The 19,456-nt window shown below is 36.9% G+C and overlaps 1 protein-coding gene across 5 annotated transcripts in view; it reads right to left on the reverse strand.

Moving 5' to 3' along the window:
- Nucleotides 1–19,456, reverse strand: part of RIMS2 (regulating synaptic membrane exocytosis 2) — a 449,695-nt gene that overhangs the window by 60,318 nt on the left and 369,921 nt on the right. For 4 of the 5 annotated variants that reach the window (XM_056484738.1, XM_056484739.1, XM_056484741.1 and 1 more), the window contains one exon: nucleotides 16,267–16,439. In XM_056484738.1, the coding sequence (XP_056340713.1) occupies nucleotides 16,267–16,439 (173 nt within the window). Of the gene's footprint in view, nucleotides 1–15,047; nucleotides 15,288–16,266; nucleotides 16,440–19,456 lie in introns of all 5 variants that reach the window. The other variant, XM_056484743.1, reaches the window with a different exon arrangement.

The raw sequence follows: 19,456 nt of genomic DNA on the forward strand, positions 1-19,456 counted from the left end.
ATGGCCTGAAATCTATTTCATAAAAGGAAGGCATTATTGTTTCTTTATGAAGTTTTTTGCAGTACACATTCTGTCAAGAACTTAACTATGGAATTAATGCAGAGCACTCAAAAGTACATGAAGACTTATAGCTTTGCCAAAACCTGGGGAAAGCTAAGAGCTGGTTCATAGCAGAAATAGACCTTACCATTGAAAAAATACTGGCTGTACTTCTCAGGGACGTGAAAAGGAAAAATATGATTGAGAGTTTGGATCAGCAGATGGAAAAGCACAAAACAAAGCTGAGAAAGAGCCATAGTGGCCTTGCCTTGACACACAATCACAAAAGACTGAACACAGTGGTAACCTGAAAGCTTTTTTCTTACCCTCTTTGTTGTTATATGTTAGTACACACTGACTCCCAGTGGTACATTTATCACCAAGGGAGCAGTGGGATAGGATGTGGATAAAGAGGAAGGCAGGGAAACAGTAAAAGAGAATTTGTATTTCTGTGTCTTATTAGCACTATGTTAACTTACTTGTTAGATGATAATACCACATACTATAGTTTTTATAAAACTAACATCTCTAAGAATTCAGTCAAAGAAAACAGATGACACAGAAACTAGTTCTCAATTTCAACATTATCTTGCATGTAAAAAACATTAGAGGTCTAGAAAAAACTGATGTGAAGAGCTAGTATCTTCAACTTTATCTTGAAAAAAATTACACTAAGAATCAGAAAATTAGACCCCCTTATCTAGTAATGTTTTTAATCCAAGTTCTCAAAGCAAATATTGTTAATGTGTGCTTTCAGTCAGGTCTTTCTCTTTTCAGAATTTTAAAAAATCAGATCAAATTTGACAGAGCAGTAGGAAACTAGAGCTATTTAGTTTTTAAAACTATTTTGAAAACAGATCCCTGGAGAGAGATCTTATGAATGCCTCTTTGGGGAAAAACTGCAGAAGAAGTCATTATTGAATCTCTCCTGGTAGAAGCTCATTCACATATACAGACTGGTGGGGGAAGTAAGTTTTTCACTGCTTGCAGAACAACCTATTTCAGTGATCTATTTAAAAAAAAAAAGATACTCAGAAAAATCAGTGAGTTCCTGTCATATGGAAAATAGTAATTAATGCATTGTTTTGTAAGTGATATTACCATTCAATAAAGGTCCTATGTCATCAGTGGAAAGAGAAGTATTCTGCATTTAAAAAAAAAAGTTACACAGAAGAGAAAGTTACCATTTCCTGAGTTGAATGTGCCTTTGAGGTGCTTTTTGTGTCCTTTCCAAGATGTATAGCTCTATTTAAGTGGAATGCATTACAATAGTTGCCCTCATTAAAGAAATCAGTGTGTTTAAAGATGTTGGTCACTATAGTTTCACTGTGCAGTTGGCTATGATAATATTATGAATTACTGAAGTTTGCTTCTTGGTTGCTGTTTAAAGGCTTCAGTATCACAATATTTAAAGTATTCAGTATCAGTATTCAGTATGTTTTGCTGTGTACTCCTGCCAGTAATGATGTAGGCTTCAGCCAGACACCTTCTCTTGACCAACTTTTTGAGAAAGGTAGGAAAGGGAATTCAAATGAGGAGAAAGTGATTTAGATTTAAGTGGATATACCAAATACTAGTACAAATGGCTGATACTAAAAACTCATTCACAAACCTCCATTTTTTTCCCCAGCAGAGCTCTAAAACTATTTTCTTCAATTAAAGGCTTGGGGTTTTTCCCCTTCTCTGAAAGCAGCTACAGTCCAGACCAGCAAACAGCCTTTGGAGAAAGCCATCCCATAGCAGGGACTTTGTTGTTTTGCAATTCCTCTCTTAGCAAAAAAGCTTTGAGAAATACATATTAGGAGAGTTCTGAGTGGTTTATAGTCCCTCATAGTAAACCTAGAGTGGTTATGAACACTTCCTTCATCAGCTCTCTGAATCCCTTCTGGCCATCCAAACCCTCATTCACTAATTTTTCTTGGCAGATACTTGATACCCCTCTCCAGTGGAAAACATCCTTCAACCCAGCCTGACTTTTGGCAATGCCACAAATGGATTGTTCTCAGAAAAACTGGGTGTTGTATGTCAGATTTGGCTCCTTTCTGGGGTAATAGAAAGGTTGACCTCAGAGTAAAATATAGAGAGTAAATCATACAGCCTTTCTCCTTAACAGGAGACGGAAATTACTGGAAGTTTTCTTTATATGTACACATACACAAACATCATCTCACAAACATCCAGTTAAATATGTTCAACAGTATTTTAAAAGCAGACATTATATAAAAGTATTTTATGAAATTGTGAGTTAATGGATAGATATGAAGTAAAAAATAGAGTTCTCGAGGTGTCTTATAAAATGATTATAATTTAAAAAATATCATCAGCAAAGAGAGTATACAGCCAGATGCTGTAAAAAAAGGGAGGGAATTAAGTAATTACCCTAGTCCAAATATGTGCATAATGACATAATAATACCATTATTAGAGCCGAAACAAAAACAAAATCCAGGAAACCTCTTGAGGAAACTAAGAGCTGCAGACAGGTCTCAGTGTAAATATCTTTTCATATACTTCTGTTTTCCAGTGAAAAAAGAAAAAGGAAAGATGCATAAATTTTTGAGGAATACATTCTCAAAGCTAAAGCAGAAATTGCTTTTTAAAAAACCAAGAGAAAAATAAGACATTAGAAAAGAAATTACAGTAAGATATCTGTATATATTTGTAATTTAAAGTCCATGGTGGAATATGAGAGCCCTAACCACTAAATAGTATTCTTAAAAATATGCCAGCTGAGGAGAGTCAGACTGACAGACACCTGTGATGTCAAAAGAATTCTAAGTAAGTTTGCTGATGATACTAGATTAGGAGAAGCTCCTGGCTCCCTTGAATGCAGAGAGGCTCAGCAGAGAGACTTTGACAAATTAGAGGTCTGGGAAATCACCAGCCATAAGAAGTTTAACAAAGACAAGTGCTGGATTCTGCACCTAGCATGGGGGATTGTATGTACAGACTGGGAAATGAGAGTCTGGAGACCAGCACCACAAAAAAGGACCTGGGGGTCACTGGCAAGTTGAACATGAGCCAGGAGGGACAACCCTGTCCTGGGGGGCATCAGGCACAGCATCACAGCCAGGCAAGGGAGGAATTGTCCTGCTCTGCTCTGCCTGGGAGCAGGTCCTGGTGGCACAATATCAGAAGGATATAAAGGCATTAGACAGCACCCAAATGATGGCAGCAAAGATGTGAAGGGCCTTGAGGAGAAGCCATACAAGGAGTAGATCGGGACACTTGGTCTGTTCACTCTGGAGGAGACTGAGGGGAGACCTCACTGCAACCTGGAGATTTCTAGTGAGGGGAAGAGACAAACACTGCGGTCCCAGTGGCAATGGCCTGAAGTTGTGTCAGGGGAGGTTTAGGTTGGATATTAGAAAAAGGTTCTTCACCCAGAGGGTGGCTGGGCACTGGAACAGCTCCCCAGGGAAGGTGTCACAGCACCAGCCTGACAGAGCTCAAGAAGGGTTTGGACAATGCTCTCAGACACAGGGTGTGCTCCTTGGAGCTGTTCTGTGCAGGGCCAGGAGTTGGACTTTGATGATCATTTTGGGTGCCTTCCATCTCAGGAGAGTCTATGATTCTGTTAAAGTTAGTCCTTGTAGCCAATGAAGAGTTCATTGCCACACCTAGAGCAGGTAATCAAATGTTCTAGGCCTGCTCTCTGGCCTCGCCAGCCTGCACGCACACAGCAGGCTAGCTTACACTAGCTGGCACCCTTCCCAAAACTGGGTTTTTTCAGCATCTGCCTGGAGGAAACTGACCCCAATTTATGCTATCTCCTGAATTTTCCCTGATCTGAATCAGGGGCACCTTATCAGTGTGTCAAGCACAAAGCTATGGCAAAGAGAACACAAATTGTTTGAACAAAATAGATGATCAAGACTATGGGGTGGTCCTACCTTGCTTGCTGGTCTAGACTTAGCCTTAAATTCCTTGATGAGATTAGAAATCTTGGATTGTTTTCAAATTATCATGGTCAACAGCCCAATTCTTTTTCTGAATGCTTTTAAAGAAAAACAGTAAGGAACTATAAAACTTCTGTTCAAACACTGCTGTTCTGGAATTGCAGTAAGGTTTTGGATTTCTTAAAGGCATTATTCTTCCCTATCTCTTTGCAGAGACTCACGTGTTTTCAAAACAGAGTGTAATTACTCTTTGGAAAAAAAAAAAGGCTTTCAAAGCCTTCCAGACTCTTACTACAGCAGATAATCAGAAATTATCTGGTTTTTCCTCTCCTGTTTGTCAATATTTGTACTAAATTACAGAAAGATTAGAAAACACTGCCAGAGAAAAGTGCCTAAGGAAAACCTCACAGAAGAGAAGCAGAGAAATAAGTCTCACAAGAAGATCTTTGATTTAGTCTTGATATCTCCTGCTTTAGACAGATCATTCCTTTGATATCTGACCAAGATGGAAAGAAACTGTTTGAGAGGTTTGGGTTAAGGAGAGGGAAGATTTCACACTGCAAAAGAATTCTGTCCCAAAGGCAGTGAAACTGATTTGAAGCCACTTTACCTGGGGCAGTGTATGGCTTGCACTGGGTAAGATGTACTGCACTGTGGGCAAATGTTCAAGATCCTTAACAGGTTCCAGATAAAAACTTGGTTTACTCAATATTTTTGGATGCTAGGTAGTAAAAAAAAAAGAACCTTCATCCTATCTCTCTCAGTTTCTGATGAACTGGAAAGAATTTAATAACCTTACAAGAAAATACTAATTTTAGAACTGTTTGATACTATTTTTAGCTGTTATATTTTCCATGAAGGTGGTACAGACACAGTAAATACTCATTGTAACATATGTACTAAATGTAAAATCTTATCTGTTTGCCATAGGTAAAAACCTGCAGTCTTTGGCTGCAGTTTTTGAATTAGTTGCAGAGTTGGAAGGCATTGTGGTCAGATTCTTGTCTACAGAAATTGGAATATTTTTTAAAACTGCTGATTTATACAGTAAATGCCAAATTTCACCAGGAATCCTTTGTTTAGGCCAGAAAACAACAACTACAACAACAAAAAACCCACCCCAAAACACAAACTGAAAACTAAAAATCCCACTCTGATATCATGATCTATCTGCCAGCTCAAAATAAGTCAGTGATAGAAACCCCAGAGCTGCTTCCTCTTCCCTTTTCACTAACCTGGTAAGTTCTGCAATAGTAATGTACTGCTAAAGATTTATAAAACTGTCTTTTGCATCAGTCCCTGGCTCTGAACCACACCAGTCTGTGGCAGAAAGCAGCACAGGAAGCAGAACAGAATCCTTACACCCAGTGACTTGTCATCACTAACCAATTACAAAGAATATCACTTACTCTATAAGGACTAAGTAAAGATGTAACAGATGTTATCTGTTTCAATGATTGATAGATTAAAATTACTATGAAAAACTTAATTTATTTTTTCACTTACCAATGAATACACTTTACTAAAATCAGTGTTATGAAGCACAAGCATTTTTCCAATCTACAATGTTGTTAATAATTTAAATGTATTAACAGGAAGAAGGAGAAGACATCAATACCAAATATAAAAATATCCATTGTACCATATATTGTTGGCAGGATATTTGAGGATGCTGTTTGTATTTTTCAGTTGTCTTTACAGCAGTACTGGAAATGACAATGTGTAATCTCATTGCTCTGCCATAAGCATACCTGTCAGTGAATCAGATTTACAAAGTAATTTGGCAGACCTTGCAGGTTTCTTTATTGCTTTATTTCAAAGTCAATGTAAAATTAATACTATTGCTTTCTGGCTTAGTTCTCTGGTAATGATCCCTAATGAAAATAAGGTATCCATAATAGTGAAAATCCACGTTGCCAAGTGTGTACTACAGCTGTGGGCTGTGATGTCCAGGGAAAGGATTTTAACAATTTTTCAATTGTGGTTATAGATATTTTCTAATATATGTCTCCTGTGAGACTGGAAGACCCACTGAAGACTTCGTTTACTGCTTTTTACAAGCAGGAGATGAATTTTAATGCCATTCTTAATAGACTAGTTAACTCAATCAGAGATGCTCTTATTTCATTAATTTGCTGAAGAAATTTAACAAAAACAGCATTATGGGGACAGCTGTGATGTAGGAAATAACATCTCCATGGGAACAACGCTTCCGGCCACTACACGTACTTGTCTGCCAATGCACATCAAAGAGAGACACTGCAGGTTCACAATTTTAATGACTTAGTCTCTGGAGATCCACTTGGTCAAAAATTATTCTATTAACCTATTGGTGGTATAAATCTCTAATAGCTACTGGATTGACTTAATTATTAGATTTATTTTACTGAAATTATAACAAGGAAGTTGAGGGGGAAAACAGAGAAGTGTTTATAATCGATTTTGTTATTTATATTACTATTCCAAGAAAACTAGTGGCCACTTCTCAAAATATAAGTAGCAATATTTTAGATATGAAATTTCTTTTTTCAAAGGTCTCCTTCATTACAAGTGAGGAATACCTCATGTGCTAAAGTACATAGGCTGACTTGAGCTGTATCTCCCCAACTCTGGTAGTCCACACTGCTTAATTATTAATCAACTACTAGAAGTGCAACTTCTTCCATAACTCTAGCAAAATTTTTCACATAGGAACAAATGGCAAAATCGTTTGGGGTCAAGACATTAGAATATTTTCAAAACATAGCCACAGCAAATGAATGGTGCAGAAAAAACACTGCAACAGCTAGCTCTTTCCAAACTCCAGCAGTTGAATTATACATAGAGATTCAGAGATTTTTGATAAAATTTCTCACCTTGTCTGATAGAATAATTGGCTATTTTTTAAAAATGAAATTATAGTTGATATTTTTTGTTAATTTAAATTGCAGTTATCATGAAGATTATATAAATATTCATTTACTGTAGATAAATTTTCAAGTTTTCCTCTACCAAGTTTCAGAAAAGCTTTATTGCCCTACTAACAGTAATGAATCTTTGATGAAATTCCTTTCTTTGATGCAGTGAACTAAACCAGTCATTTACTCTGTGTAGATGCAAAAAAAAAAGTCTAGCAAGAAAATTAGTAGAAGTCTTGCATTAGTCAGCTGTTATATTCATTGGTAATAAAAGAAGTCCATATGAGCTCTGAAGGCTTGGCAATAAAGTACACTGCAGTCAAAGAAAGAGTGAGCTTTGAATAACATCCAACTTCTTTGAGTTTAGAAAGCATCTTCTTTAACCCAGCCTGGCAAAGAAGCAGTTGTGTTTGTAGAAGGTGGGTAACAACTAGCTTGCTTAATTATAACTGATCATGAGCAATCTGATTTAACCAAGTCTGTTCTCCTGTAGAAAAGCACCTTGCATGTACGTAATCTGAAAGTTAAATGTTGTGTGCCTGTTCCAACCTGATGTTGAATTAGTCTTCCAACAGGGATGGAGGAGAGGGCCCAATTTCCTGTATTAACACTGCTAAGTCAAAATCTACACTGAAAACTTGCTTAGTGCTGCTCAGTGTTGTTTCTTGAAGGGCTGAATAGAGCTCTGTGAAATGAAAAGCAAGCAGTGAATTGATAAACCAGACATTCAATCTAGTATGTGTCCCAGACCTCATATAAACAGAGAAACAATGTAGAATTGAGTCAGGAAAGTGAGAAAAATTTCAGACTTGAAGGTTGAAATGCATAAAAATATACAGATGTAAGAAACATCATGCTTTGACTGAGGGTAAGGAGTACCATGATTTATCATCTCGCTAAACTGAAGTTGCTGTGAGGGAGATTTACTTATTTAGAAAACTCATCGACAGAAAACTTTGGAAGACAGACATGGGGGAACTGGACAGGATGCACTACTGAGATTACATTAAGAGAAAAATCACATAATACTCAGGGAAGAGCCAGATATCTTGAAAAGGCTTTAAATAAATTGCTGTTAGCAATATGGATCTCACTATAGCTGCATCTATACTTCACCCAGGAAAGACTGCATTTCTTTGCTTAGTACTGCACAAAGGGAAGATGCTCAGACTTGTTTCAGTGCTTATGTACATGTATGTGGCAGTGGCGGTCTAAAGAATAAAACAACTCTAACATTTCCTTCATCCTTCTTCATCTAGGTTTCTTGAGGACTCTGAAAAATCAGGGTCAGAATAGGCACTGCTAACATCCCCAAAACTCATAGCATGTCTCTGAATTGATCTTCTGGGACCGAGAACTAAACGGACACGAGCAAGAGATCTGAAGCCATAATTACTTCAAGCAGAGACATTATCTGGGACATCATGATCTTGCCTGGCTGACTTCTGTCACTTTGACAAAATGACTTTGAGTCACTTTTGGTCTCTGGGGGAAATTATAAAAGCATACAGAAAACTTAAGACCCTCATAAAAAAGAAAATGTGAGGAAATGTGTCTCACATCTTTCTGAACACGAGCCTGCCACCTGAGCTGGAGAAGGCAGGTCTATGACCAAATGGCCCTGCTGAGACAATGTGTACATGGCACACCAGGCAAGTTTGAAGTAATTTTCCTCTTTTTTACCTTGGGCCTCCATAGGAATTATGTTTATGTTATGGCTGCTATCTGGGAAGCACTGGACTCTCAGTGGTATTTGTAAGGAAATTTGATTTCCTGCTGGGGCTACCTGATGACACATCCCCCAGCTGGTTTAGCTAGCACCTTATGGACTTTAGGAGAAGCATGAACACCACACAGGTACAGTGAAATTACTGAAAATGTTCAGAAGTTTGGTCAAAAGACATTAAAATCAGATATATGGGCAATGCCCAACCAGTGGAGCATTATCTTTCCCTAGTTATTAAGCACACAATTGTAAAACCAGCACTGGGCCCCTTCTCCTTAGTTAAAGCACAGTACTTGCTAGATGGGACTGTCAACGTGTTTCAAAGGCAACAGCACAAATCCAGCAACTACATTTTAGAAATACTTCTAAGAAGTAACATGAAGGAGTTTATGTTTACTTCTTGGAAGGCTAAGTAATAAGATTATTAATTATTTTTAATGAAGTACATTTTTAGGAATATGTATTTATTTTACAGAATTTTGTCACTCTTCTATTAAAAGTAATAGAAGAAGTTTACTATTTACTATAAAAGTAATAGTCAGGTAAAAAGAGTGAAAACATACATCACTAAGACAGAGCCATATCTGTCCAATCATAATGTCCAAGAAAGAAAAGCCTTATAAGCTTCAATATTTAATCCCTTGTTTTTATAAGTTTCTACACCACTTCTAGTTTTTGCTGTTGCTGTTTTGTCTCCAGATCTGTTGTGCTCAACCCTGTACAAAAAAAAGATAAAAAGTCTGTCTATTGAAAACTTTATGATTCAATCTAGCTTTAAATATTTTCAGAAAATGAGTCTTTTTATAACCCACTTAAAAATGCAAAAGCTAATTTCAACATTTATATTTGCTTCAAACCCTCATTTTAATTTTTTCCTTCATTTCTGATTCCTTATATGCCTGCAAAGTTTTCCTGCATTTCTTGTGGTTATGTTTTGTTTAAACTACTGATGCACAGTTTTAAAATAAACTTTAGTAAGTGTTTAATGAGTGCATCAGTGCTTGTTGGATCACAGGTCAGAGCTGGCTCAGTAGAGGTAAAAGTACAGGCTGCATTTCGTGGAGAGGGAAGCAGTCTCAAAGATATTGCATTGCAGTCAAAGCAAAAATGTCTGAGTTCCCTGCTGGATGCCCTATATCAAAGCTGCAGACTGTTCCAAATGACTTATTTTTACTGTTCAGCTGTTAATAATGTGTACTTTCAAATTCATTAATTTCTTATATCCCAGTGTATCAAAATGAATTTACTAACTGTAAAGGAGCCTATATATCTTTTGTATTTACTTCAAAGTAACAGGAAAAACAGGTCTCCAAGGGTTCTTTAGACAGTGACAAATAACTTAGAAACAGGTGACTTTACTAGATTTCTTAAATTATTTTTATTCTATTCTCAGTGCAGATTTCATAACAAATATATTTGTTAATACAATTCTGTTTGGAACCATTGATCTTTTGCATATTTTTTCACAATATTTTTCCATAAGCTACAGATAATTTTCTTCTAAATGTCATCTATGAACATTTTAAAAACGAAATATCCAAATTATTGTCCCTGTGTGTTGGTACAGACCCAGTAGCTCTATGGATTTATAGCTTTTGAATATTTGCCTTTCTGTAGAAAACTAAACGCAAAAATTTTACATTAAAAAGTAGTGGCTTTGAATGTATGCTTCAAATGGGCAAGAGTTTTTCATAAACTCCTAACAGACTCCACCCAGATCAATAATACTAGGAAACTGACTGAAAAAACCTCTTTTTTTAGGTCCTCTGAATTTGAAGACACAAACAGGCAATATGTAAGCAGCTCTGCTTATCTAGTCATAAGAGTGCAGAGGAGTTATGTCAGAGAGACACAAAATAAAGTTGCTGCTTCCTGTTCAAGGACCAAGTGCATCACACCTGCCCCAACAGCCTGGGTAATGCAATGTTTTGCAGCTGAAAAGAGCTGGTGAACATGCAACCTGCCATTCTCATCCCAGGAATGGCAAGATCACTCTGGTCATGCTGGAAAAGTTGGTAGACCAACATGTTCTGTTGAGAGCTGCATGCTGGCATGCTTTCCCTGAAAAATCTACATGAACATTGACATAACTGGACCCAAGTTCTCTCTCCTTCCATGGCAGAAATTACTCTGAGTGAACCTTTATCTATCTATCTGTCTGTCTATCTATCTATCTATCTATCTATCTATCTATCTATCTATCTCAGTTGGAAGCACAGACTACTGTATTGCAATTCTGATCAATGCAGTGGGGAAAGAGTCTCAGACTACCATTTTCTCTTCCAAATATGTGGCCTGTTTGGCTACAAAGGTTAGATACAATTAACTTCTTTCATCTAGTTGTGCAGTTGAAGCAATCACTGAAATGCTTTTGCAATAGTGCACATACACATTGCAAATGGATTCTTAGTGTCCATTATCTTTGTACTGTTTTTTATATTTTTTTACCAGAATAAAGACTTTCAAAACTATTACTGGCTTCCAGCCCTGAGAAGGAGCTTGCAAAAAATGCATTTACATGCTTTTTCCTCCAGAAAAATACTGCACTTAGTTGTTAATTGCAGCAGTCACAGTGGAAGGGTCATAAAATCTGAAATACTGAAATTACAGTTTAATGAAAAACTAAGGAACAAATACTCATCAGGAATCAGTTTTAAGACCTACAAATTAAATTCTCTAAAGTCTTTTTTTTTTTTTTTTTTAACTGAATGAACTAGAACTAGAAGGTGAACTTGAAATTAATCTTCATACCTAACAAAGGATGGGACACAAAAAGCATAAAGAACTTTTAGAAAGAGAAAAGGTTTTGTATCTGAAGAAACACATTACTTAAAGCCATACATTGCATTCTGTTTTTTGAATTTTTAAGTGCTCTGAAAAATTACATTCCAGCTGCATTTTTCCACTACAAATTTTCCTTTCTTGGTTGTGTCATCTTCCTATTTAATCAGCTCTATCCCTTCTACCATCTTTTAGAATTCACATTCTTTCTTCACGCGGATATCACTGATTCCTTCCAAATACATAGCAAAATTCTGTGGCTTGCACATGCTTTTTATTTCCCATCTCTGCCCTCTCTGTCCACCCACACAGATAATTGCTTTGTCCACACTCTCTCTCTCACCATTTCAAATGACAGATACTGCAGTGCTTTTCTCCAGCCCTGGCAATTTACCCAATAACCCCTTCCAGTATACTAGAGAAAAGATAAGTTTCATAACCTTTCTATTTGGATGTCTTATCTTCCTCCACACATCAGTAAAAAGTTACACTCTTTTACACAGTTGTACATAATTCATCCCTATTTCCAATACCTTAGCACTTGTTTCTATCAATTATCTCTCATTCAAGACTGAAAGATCAAGTCCTGATCATCAAACTTGCCACTCATACACTTGATATATTTTTAGCAAGCACCTCATGTTTTGTCCTCAAGGTCTCAAATGCTTGAAAACAGCTCTCCAGAAACATTCACAATGATAACTTATTTTCTCTCCTCAAATCTCTTCTTAGCATCCATTCTCTGTTGTCAAGATGTTCCCAACACTGTGTTGTACCTATCTCCATCATGTGGAACATCTCATTGTTCTTCTGTGCTTCCCTCTCTGGACTTATATTTTATTTCATGATTTAGACTCTGTGTGCTTGGAACAGAAGGTTTATTTTTCTACTGTATTTCAACAATGAAATCCTGCTCTGTGACTACATTTGCTGTGTATTCACGTAGTAAAACAAAACTATTGTGACCATCAGAATCAATACTTAGGATTGATATTTAGGAAAATATTAAGAAAGGATAAAATTTAGAGCAGTCTTAAACAGATTACCTTCAATAAAAAGTATTAATGATCAAAGATTATACCTAAGAAGCCTTTCTTTTTGGCCCTGAGATTATCAAAGAGATGGACTAAGAAAAAAAGTCAGTGAACTCTACATAACAAACACTCAAGAGCAAAGCTGGAGCCCTCTTTGTTTGCTAACATGTACTGCAGAGAAAGAACACAAATATGATTTCCCTATAGGTCAAGCATATGCCAAAGTTTAGTTTTACAAGGTTTAATTAAGGTAAAATCTGATGCTGCAACCATTTCTGCCACAAAAAGATAAACTGATTTAATGTACTTCAGTGCTCCAAAAGCTAATGCCCTTTATTGTGCCAAGGTACTCTTTGAAATAGGCATGGGCTGAATTAGTGATGGATGTCTGTGTTTGCAGCCATTTCAAACCACCCATGATCTCAGCAGGCTGAAGACCTTAGTTGGGCTATTACCATCCCTTGAACATACATGAACACAGTAACATCAAGAGGTATGAGGAAAGAATTAAAAATATAGCTTAAAAATTCCCATCTGCAAGGGCAAGATCTCAAGAACTATGTGATAATTTCCTATCTGATATTTCCTACATGATAATTTATTATTCTATCAAGGAAAAATTGGCCACCTTTGTTCTGCTGGGTCTCTCCAATACCTATTAATATGTTTAACTGTATGTTTGATCACTTTCAATACTTGTGGGTCTAAAAACATTCTTTTTTGGAAGCTGAAGTCATTACTTTATCTTACAAATTGCCAAGTATGTGTTATTTTAAAAATTGCCAGAGAAATGAGCAGAAGGCACTGAATTATCAAAAATGCTGTCAATTGATCCTGCCTTTGGGCTTGTCCACTGAATACAGAGGCCATAATATTTCAACATGTTAATGAGACACAACTATGTGTATATATAAATATGTATACATACCTATAGCTGCCCCTACCCAGGAATCAATCTGACTTTTCTGTTTGGTTCTTAGCCTAGAAAAATGTTCAGACAATACTAAAAAATGAACCCTGACTCTACCATGGGAAAGGAAGGTGAATAGAAACTTTTTTGTTTATTCACAGTTTGCATGCTAAAAGTGGTCAATATGTGCAAAGTGGGCAAATAATATTAGAGATTGATTTCCATGTGGGGAGAAAAAAATCTAGCACAAACAAAAGTCACTACACAACAGTTACTTAATAATATCTTATTTCTTTATAGATAGTGACTTGTGTAACTTCCTCCTGAAGGCAGAGAGCAGCTGGCAACCAGAAGAACGAGCTGGCACAGGAAACAAGGAGCTGTTTCCCATAAAGGACTTTACTTTCTGTGGGGGACAGCATATTGGCTAGAGACCAGTTTGAGTGAAATCTAGAAACCAGGAAGAGAGTCATGCTTTTGAAAGACAGGACTTTCAGATCCATCAGACTGGGAAATTAGTGGGAAATGGAAAAGAAAAAGGTCTTTAAATAATCCTTTCACCCGTAACACCAGTGCAAGGCACTCTTAAAGACAGCTGGTTCTGAACACCTATTTTTGTTAAAATCTAAAATGCATGAACATGATTGAAGAAGTGATGGCACATTATATAAAGGCAGTAGTATTGCTATGTTAGTTCATATCACCCAAGACTATACACTAGGCATTTTGATTCTCTCTTTGTATCCCCTTTGTTTAGAGTATGTTATGTATGGGAGCATACATACATTTATGTACATTTATAAGTTTGTAGCAAAGAAAGAAAATGGATTCCATAGATTGCTCATTGCTTATCCAATGTATATGAGCACAATTTTACAGGCATAAATTATCTAGAGGTAGTGCAGAATTGTCAGGCTAAAAGAAAACGTATTTTTTCTGAGATTTTCTCACATTCTTGTGTGGCTGAGAATGGGTTCAAGAATATTCATCAAATCTGAAACATATTTTTTCTAATGAAGAAAGAAGGAATGTTGTATTTCTCTCAATGCCACATACATGGATTTCGCAATACAAAATGTCATTTACATTGTTTTAAGGATTTGTGGCAAAACGTATAATTCTAGAATATTATCTGATAAAACCAGAGCCAATTGTGCTGCAATGTTTCTGGATACAATACAGCAGCTGAAGTGCATGACCCTTCCACAATACAGCAATCCTTGGCAGTTATTCACATGGAACAAAAAAAAGGAAAAGGAAGACTCTGCTTTGATTGTCAATCAGTATGCACCACAAAGAGGACTGGAAAAAAAACCCCCAAATTTTCTTCTTTACTATGACCAGAAATAAAGGTAAAGAAAATTTTTATGTTGCTGAGTTTCCACTCAAACAAGACATTTTTCCATTAAATAATAATTCATGTAGGAAATAAAAAAAGAAGCTTACAATTTCTACTGTTTATTACAATCAAATCCAAACTTTAGTCTAAACTAATTTAAAAAATAATATGCTGCAGTTGTATGCATATTAATGAGTCAAGTTGGTATGCTGCCTCATTTGGTATACAGAACAAGTTCATTGAAGCTGAGAATGAAACTTGATAAAATATGAAAGCATAATGACTGAAAGCAAAAACAAACAAAAAAAAAAAGAGCTGTAGAGAGCATAAGCAATAAGCAAGCAAAGGGAATAAAAAGGGAAGATAAGTAGGGTTCTGCTACAGGAGAAAGAATAGATCTATATAAACAGAAATATATTTTACCTGTCATCCTCTTTCCCTTCCTCAGTTTGGTCTTCTTGAGCTTTTTCATCATGCCCTGATTCTTTGATCTCCTCCTTATCACAGTTCTCTGTCACCTCTTGCCCTTCCCCTTTTTCATTTATTTCTTCCTTTTTTGCTTTTTCCTCCTCCTCCTGTTTTTCTTCCTCCTCAGGAAATACTTCATCTGGTTCATCCCCTTCCAGCCCTCCCTCTTTTTTCCCCTCTATATCCCTTGTCCCTCTGAAGTCAACAAACATTGAAAAAGGCATGCAAAAAGAAAAAGAAAAGAATAAATTAAAGTTAAGGTCATGGAGAAGAGCATGCATGAAGGAAATGCAAAAGAAATGAAATAAAAACTAAAGGATAGAAGCAGACATAATGTAAGTCATGCTGGCTAGGAGCCCAGCCTACACTAGAGACCCTTGGAACACCTTTTTAGTAAGTCCCTATTAAAATAAAACTTGCATACCTCATATTTAGAAAGAAATGTATGACAAAAACAATGTGGTCCCAACAATGTTCATATGAGCAGGTGCTTAAATTTTGCAAATGCTTTCTTTCAAGAGGACAATTTTCTGAGAATTACTATAGGTGATGGAGGTGGGTTACACCTTCTAGAAAAATTATCTTTCATTTATTCACCAAATGAAAGCCAAAGTTCCTCTGAGTGCACACAGGGTGCAGGCAAAGAACGTGCTGTGTTTTGGTCACAGATACACAAGGTACATCTTGTTGGGGAGCAGCTCAATGATTGTATACCTACAGTTAAACTGGACTAGTGTAAGTATTAAATAAATGGAATTGGTCTGTGTAAGTATTAAATAACACAACTATAAAAGTTCGGCATTCTATTTAAAAGAAAAATAAGATGGCTCTGTTGGCACAAATTTTCAAGTTAAACTGCCTTTTCAGCTATATTAAGTATATTTTACAAAATGGTTTTCAGAACGTGTGTCTATATAGCTTATGTTATTATGTTATTAACATATGTTTGTTATTCCAGTGTATGTTAGATAATCCAAGACAACAAAACTTGCCTAAAAACAAATTCCATGAAGACTTCAAAAGTATTGGATAAAAAAGACACTTAAGCCAGTATTTTGCAAAATCCCTGCGAAAGTCATTCTAAGCAAAACGCCAATGTCCAATAGCAATATTGGTACGTGTTCCATTACTAAAATTACAGAGCTGCAGCTGACACTGCACTCGCGGTGCTCACCTTATCTTCTTGCTGCCCCTGGGGCGCTCCGACTGGACCGACATGTAGCTGGTGCTGCTGAAGCGGGAGGCGCTGCTGGTGCGCGACACGGCCGACACGTCGCTGACATCGCTGTCCGAGGACTTGTTGGACACGTTGTCTGAGCCCCGGTGGGGATCCCGCCCCGCCCGATACTGCAGGGAAAGGGACAAAACACGGTGTTGTTGTGACACGCCGCCACAGACCAGCTGTGGACCTGGCTCCTCCTGCTATCTAAACTGCCCTTGCCACCACACGCGTGAGCTTTTAAAATAGCTTGTCCTGATACAGAATAGAAGTTGTGTCTTGATTTCTATTAATTTTATCCTGCTTTGCTATCCCAGTCAAGTTAGCTCCTCAGTTTCAAATTGTACAAAATTTCCAGCTTGTCCAAAAGTTTCACAAAGCTTAGAAAAGACATCTAAATCCTCATAGAATATTCTTACCACAACCAACAGTGCAGAAAGGAAAGCAGAGAGATTAGTGATTTGCCTATGTTTCCTGAGCTCATGAAAGATTAAACAGGAGACAGAATGTGCTGCATGCTATCTATAAAGTACATGTGTCTTTTGGGGCCTAGCCTGTTTACAAGAACTTCTAACTGACAAATGTTAATTTTTTCCCCCAAGTAAATAGATAGATAAAATTATCAAATCAAGGCAGAGCAATGTTGCAGCTGTGCAAACAAACCTGCATCTTGCTGAACTGCTGGGCTGGGAAGTCTGAAAAGATGGGACTGGACTAGAGGTGATTTGTAGGAAAAATGTACATGTGGCTCAGAAAGTAAAAGATCACGAAGGTATTTGAGCTTGTTAACAGTAATATCAAACATGTGACTGTTGATCAAGCAGGTGACTGGTGATCAGCAGTAAGACAGTATCATGCAGAAGTATTCAGTTTAGATCCGAATTAAAACAAAATACCATGGCCATTTGTTTTGTTACACATTAGCACTAAATTAATGTTAAATCTATGCCACTCTGCATGACACTATATGCAAATATAATAAACAGCAGAAAGATACTTTTCCTTCTCTTCATATGCAGGCATTTCTGTGTATGCAGAAATCTGATAGGCTGCTATCGTTAATCTTTTTTTCAGGAAAACAGAACTTCAGGATGCATTGTCAATGATCACCAGGTGATTGTTTGGAAATAAGACATTACAGAAAAATATGAAGAGCAGCAAAGACAGGACTGAATGAAAACAATGGGAAAAATAATCTACCTAACACATCAGTGGCTTGTTGAACTCTTGGGGATAGCAACATTGTACTCAGCCACATAGAGAAAATAATTCATAATGTAAAATGGCAGACCTGTGTAGTACCACAGAAGAGGAGGATGTCCAGGTTTATCCATTAAATTTTTCCCTCTTTTATAATTTTAGAACTGTCTTTCATAAACTACACAGATAATTCATTTCTGTTCTCTTACCAGGAATGCTACAGTGGGAAATATTCTGAAAGACTGTGCAGTAGCTAAACAGGATTTCAGAGATATCTAAATAGGATTTCAAAATAGCATTTCAGTGCCTTTTCTCAGAAATTATTTTTACACTTAGAAATAGTAGGTTACTTTGCTCATTTTAAGACAGGGAAATGAACAAGAAAAAATGCAAGTTAGACCATACATCTGCTGCAGAGAATGACCAATCATAGTCATAACTCACACTTACAAAAATGGTTGCACATTCTACACCAATCTTTATCATTCTTCCTGATCTGTACTAATTTACCATACTTGTGTTCAACAACAACTACTCAAGTCCCTCCCAGCTTTTAAGTGTGAAAGTGAACTTAGCCACCTGTAAACTCAGAGTGCCTCTGTGATTATAACACTCAGAAGTTTTAATATTTACCGACTAGTACTATTGATGCCATTAAATGTTTGCACTTGATGATGAAGACAGTGCATATTCTTACTTATATATTCAACTGGAAATGTAAAAGCAATGATTAAACAGCTGTCCTAATCATCAGAGAAAATGGAACATAAAACCAGAATAAAAGGAGTGTCCTTTTCAGCAACTTCTTTTAAAAGAGCAACTACTTAGCACTTTAGAGAAATAAAAAAATAGTTATGCCTAGAGAAATGTGTATGTATTGAGTCCTATCCCCCCCACCTAACCTTCCCTAGGATAATTCTGCATTCAGTACAGCCTGGTGCACCAGGCTACCATCACACACCATGGAAAAGGCAACACAGAGCTGCCTTCAGCTCTCGAGCACTGTCAGAGCCCCCAGGCAGATGGCAAACCCTGTGCTGCCATGGCCACACTGCCACTGCTCCCCCCAAGCCGAGGGACAGGCAGGACACGAGTCCCTGTGTGACCTGGGCTCCTGCTGGCGCGGCTCTGCGCCGGGAGAGCATCCCGTGGAAATCAGGGGTGGAATTGCTAATCCTACTGCAGTTGGGGGATAGATATAAGGTGTGGTGACTCAGAACAACAGGCCTCAGCCTGCAGATCCTACACTTGCTCAGCAGTCCATGGAAATGAGCCCTTCTGAATGGAACATGAATTTGCAAACAGAATCAGCATTGCACAAAGTTATTCTAGAGTAATTCTGCAGTACACAAAGTCAAAAACACATAGTTTTGATTTTCTGTTTCATTTCCACACCTAGAGAATGTCAGTTTTTAAGCTATTGCAAAGCAATGTGCTGTATATAAGAAATCAGATATTTCCATAAATAAAAAAAACTTGTGCTGGTTTGGATTGGTTTTTTTTTAACCAATGCAATAGTAATAATCTAGTGATATATAGCGAAGACTGAGAATTGTTTCAACAAGAAATGCAAGTTAAAAGTAAATAATTTTAGAAATAGAATGTCAAAAAAGATCATTAAATCATTACCTTATCTCTGTTTTCTCTCTAGTACATAAAGGTATTTCCCATCAAATGCTTTTTGTTGGGACTAATGTCACTGAAATATAATTTTACTGTTACAGTTTCAGGATGTTTTAAGATTAAAACTGGGAAAGTTAATTGATCCTTTCATTAATTCTAAATGTCTTAATATACATCATTTTTTAAAGGTTTTGTTTATAGCTTGTCTGAGTTACTGTCTCAGCTAGCTGCCTACAAGGAAACATCTAGTAAATGAAATTAAATTGTTTTTCTTGCTGGACAAAGTTCAGATACCTCATATTCACTCATTAATTGCTTCAAT

The sequence above is a fragment of the Oenanthe melanoleuca genome, chromosome 2 (genome assembly GCF_029582105.1).
Source record: "Oenanthe melanoleuca isolate GR-GAL-2019-014 chromosome 2, OMel1.0, whole genome shotgun sequence".
Taxonomy (NCBI): Eukaryota; Metazoa; Chordata; class Aves; order Passeriformes; family Muscicapidae; genus Oenanthe; species Oenanthe melanoleuca.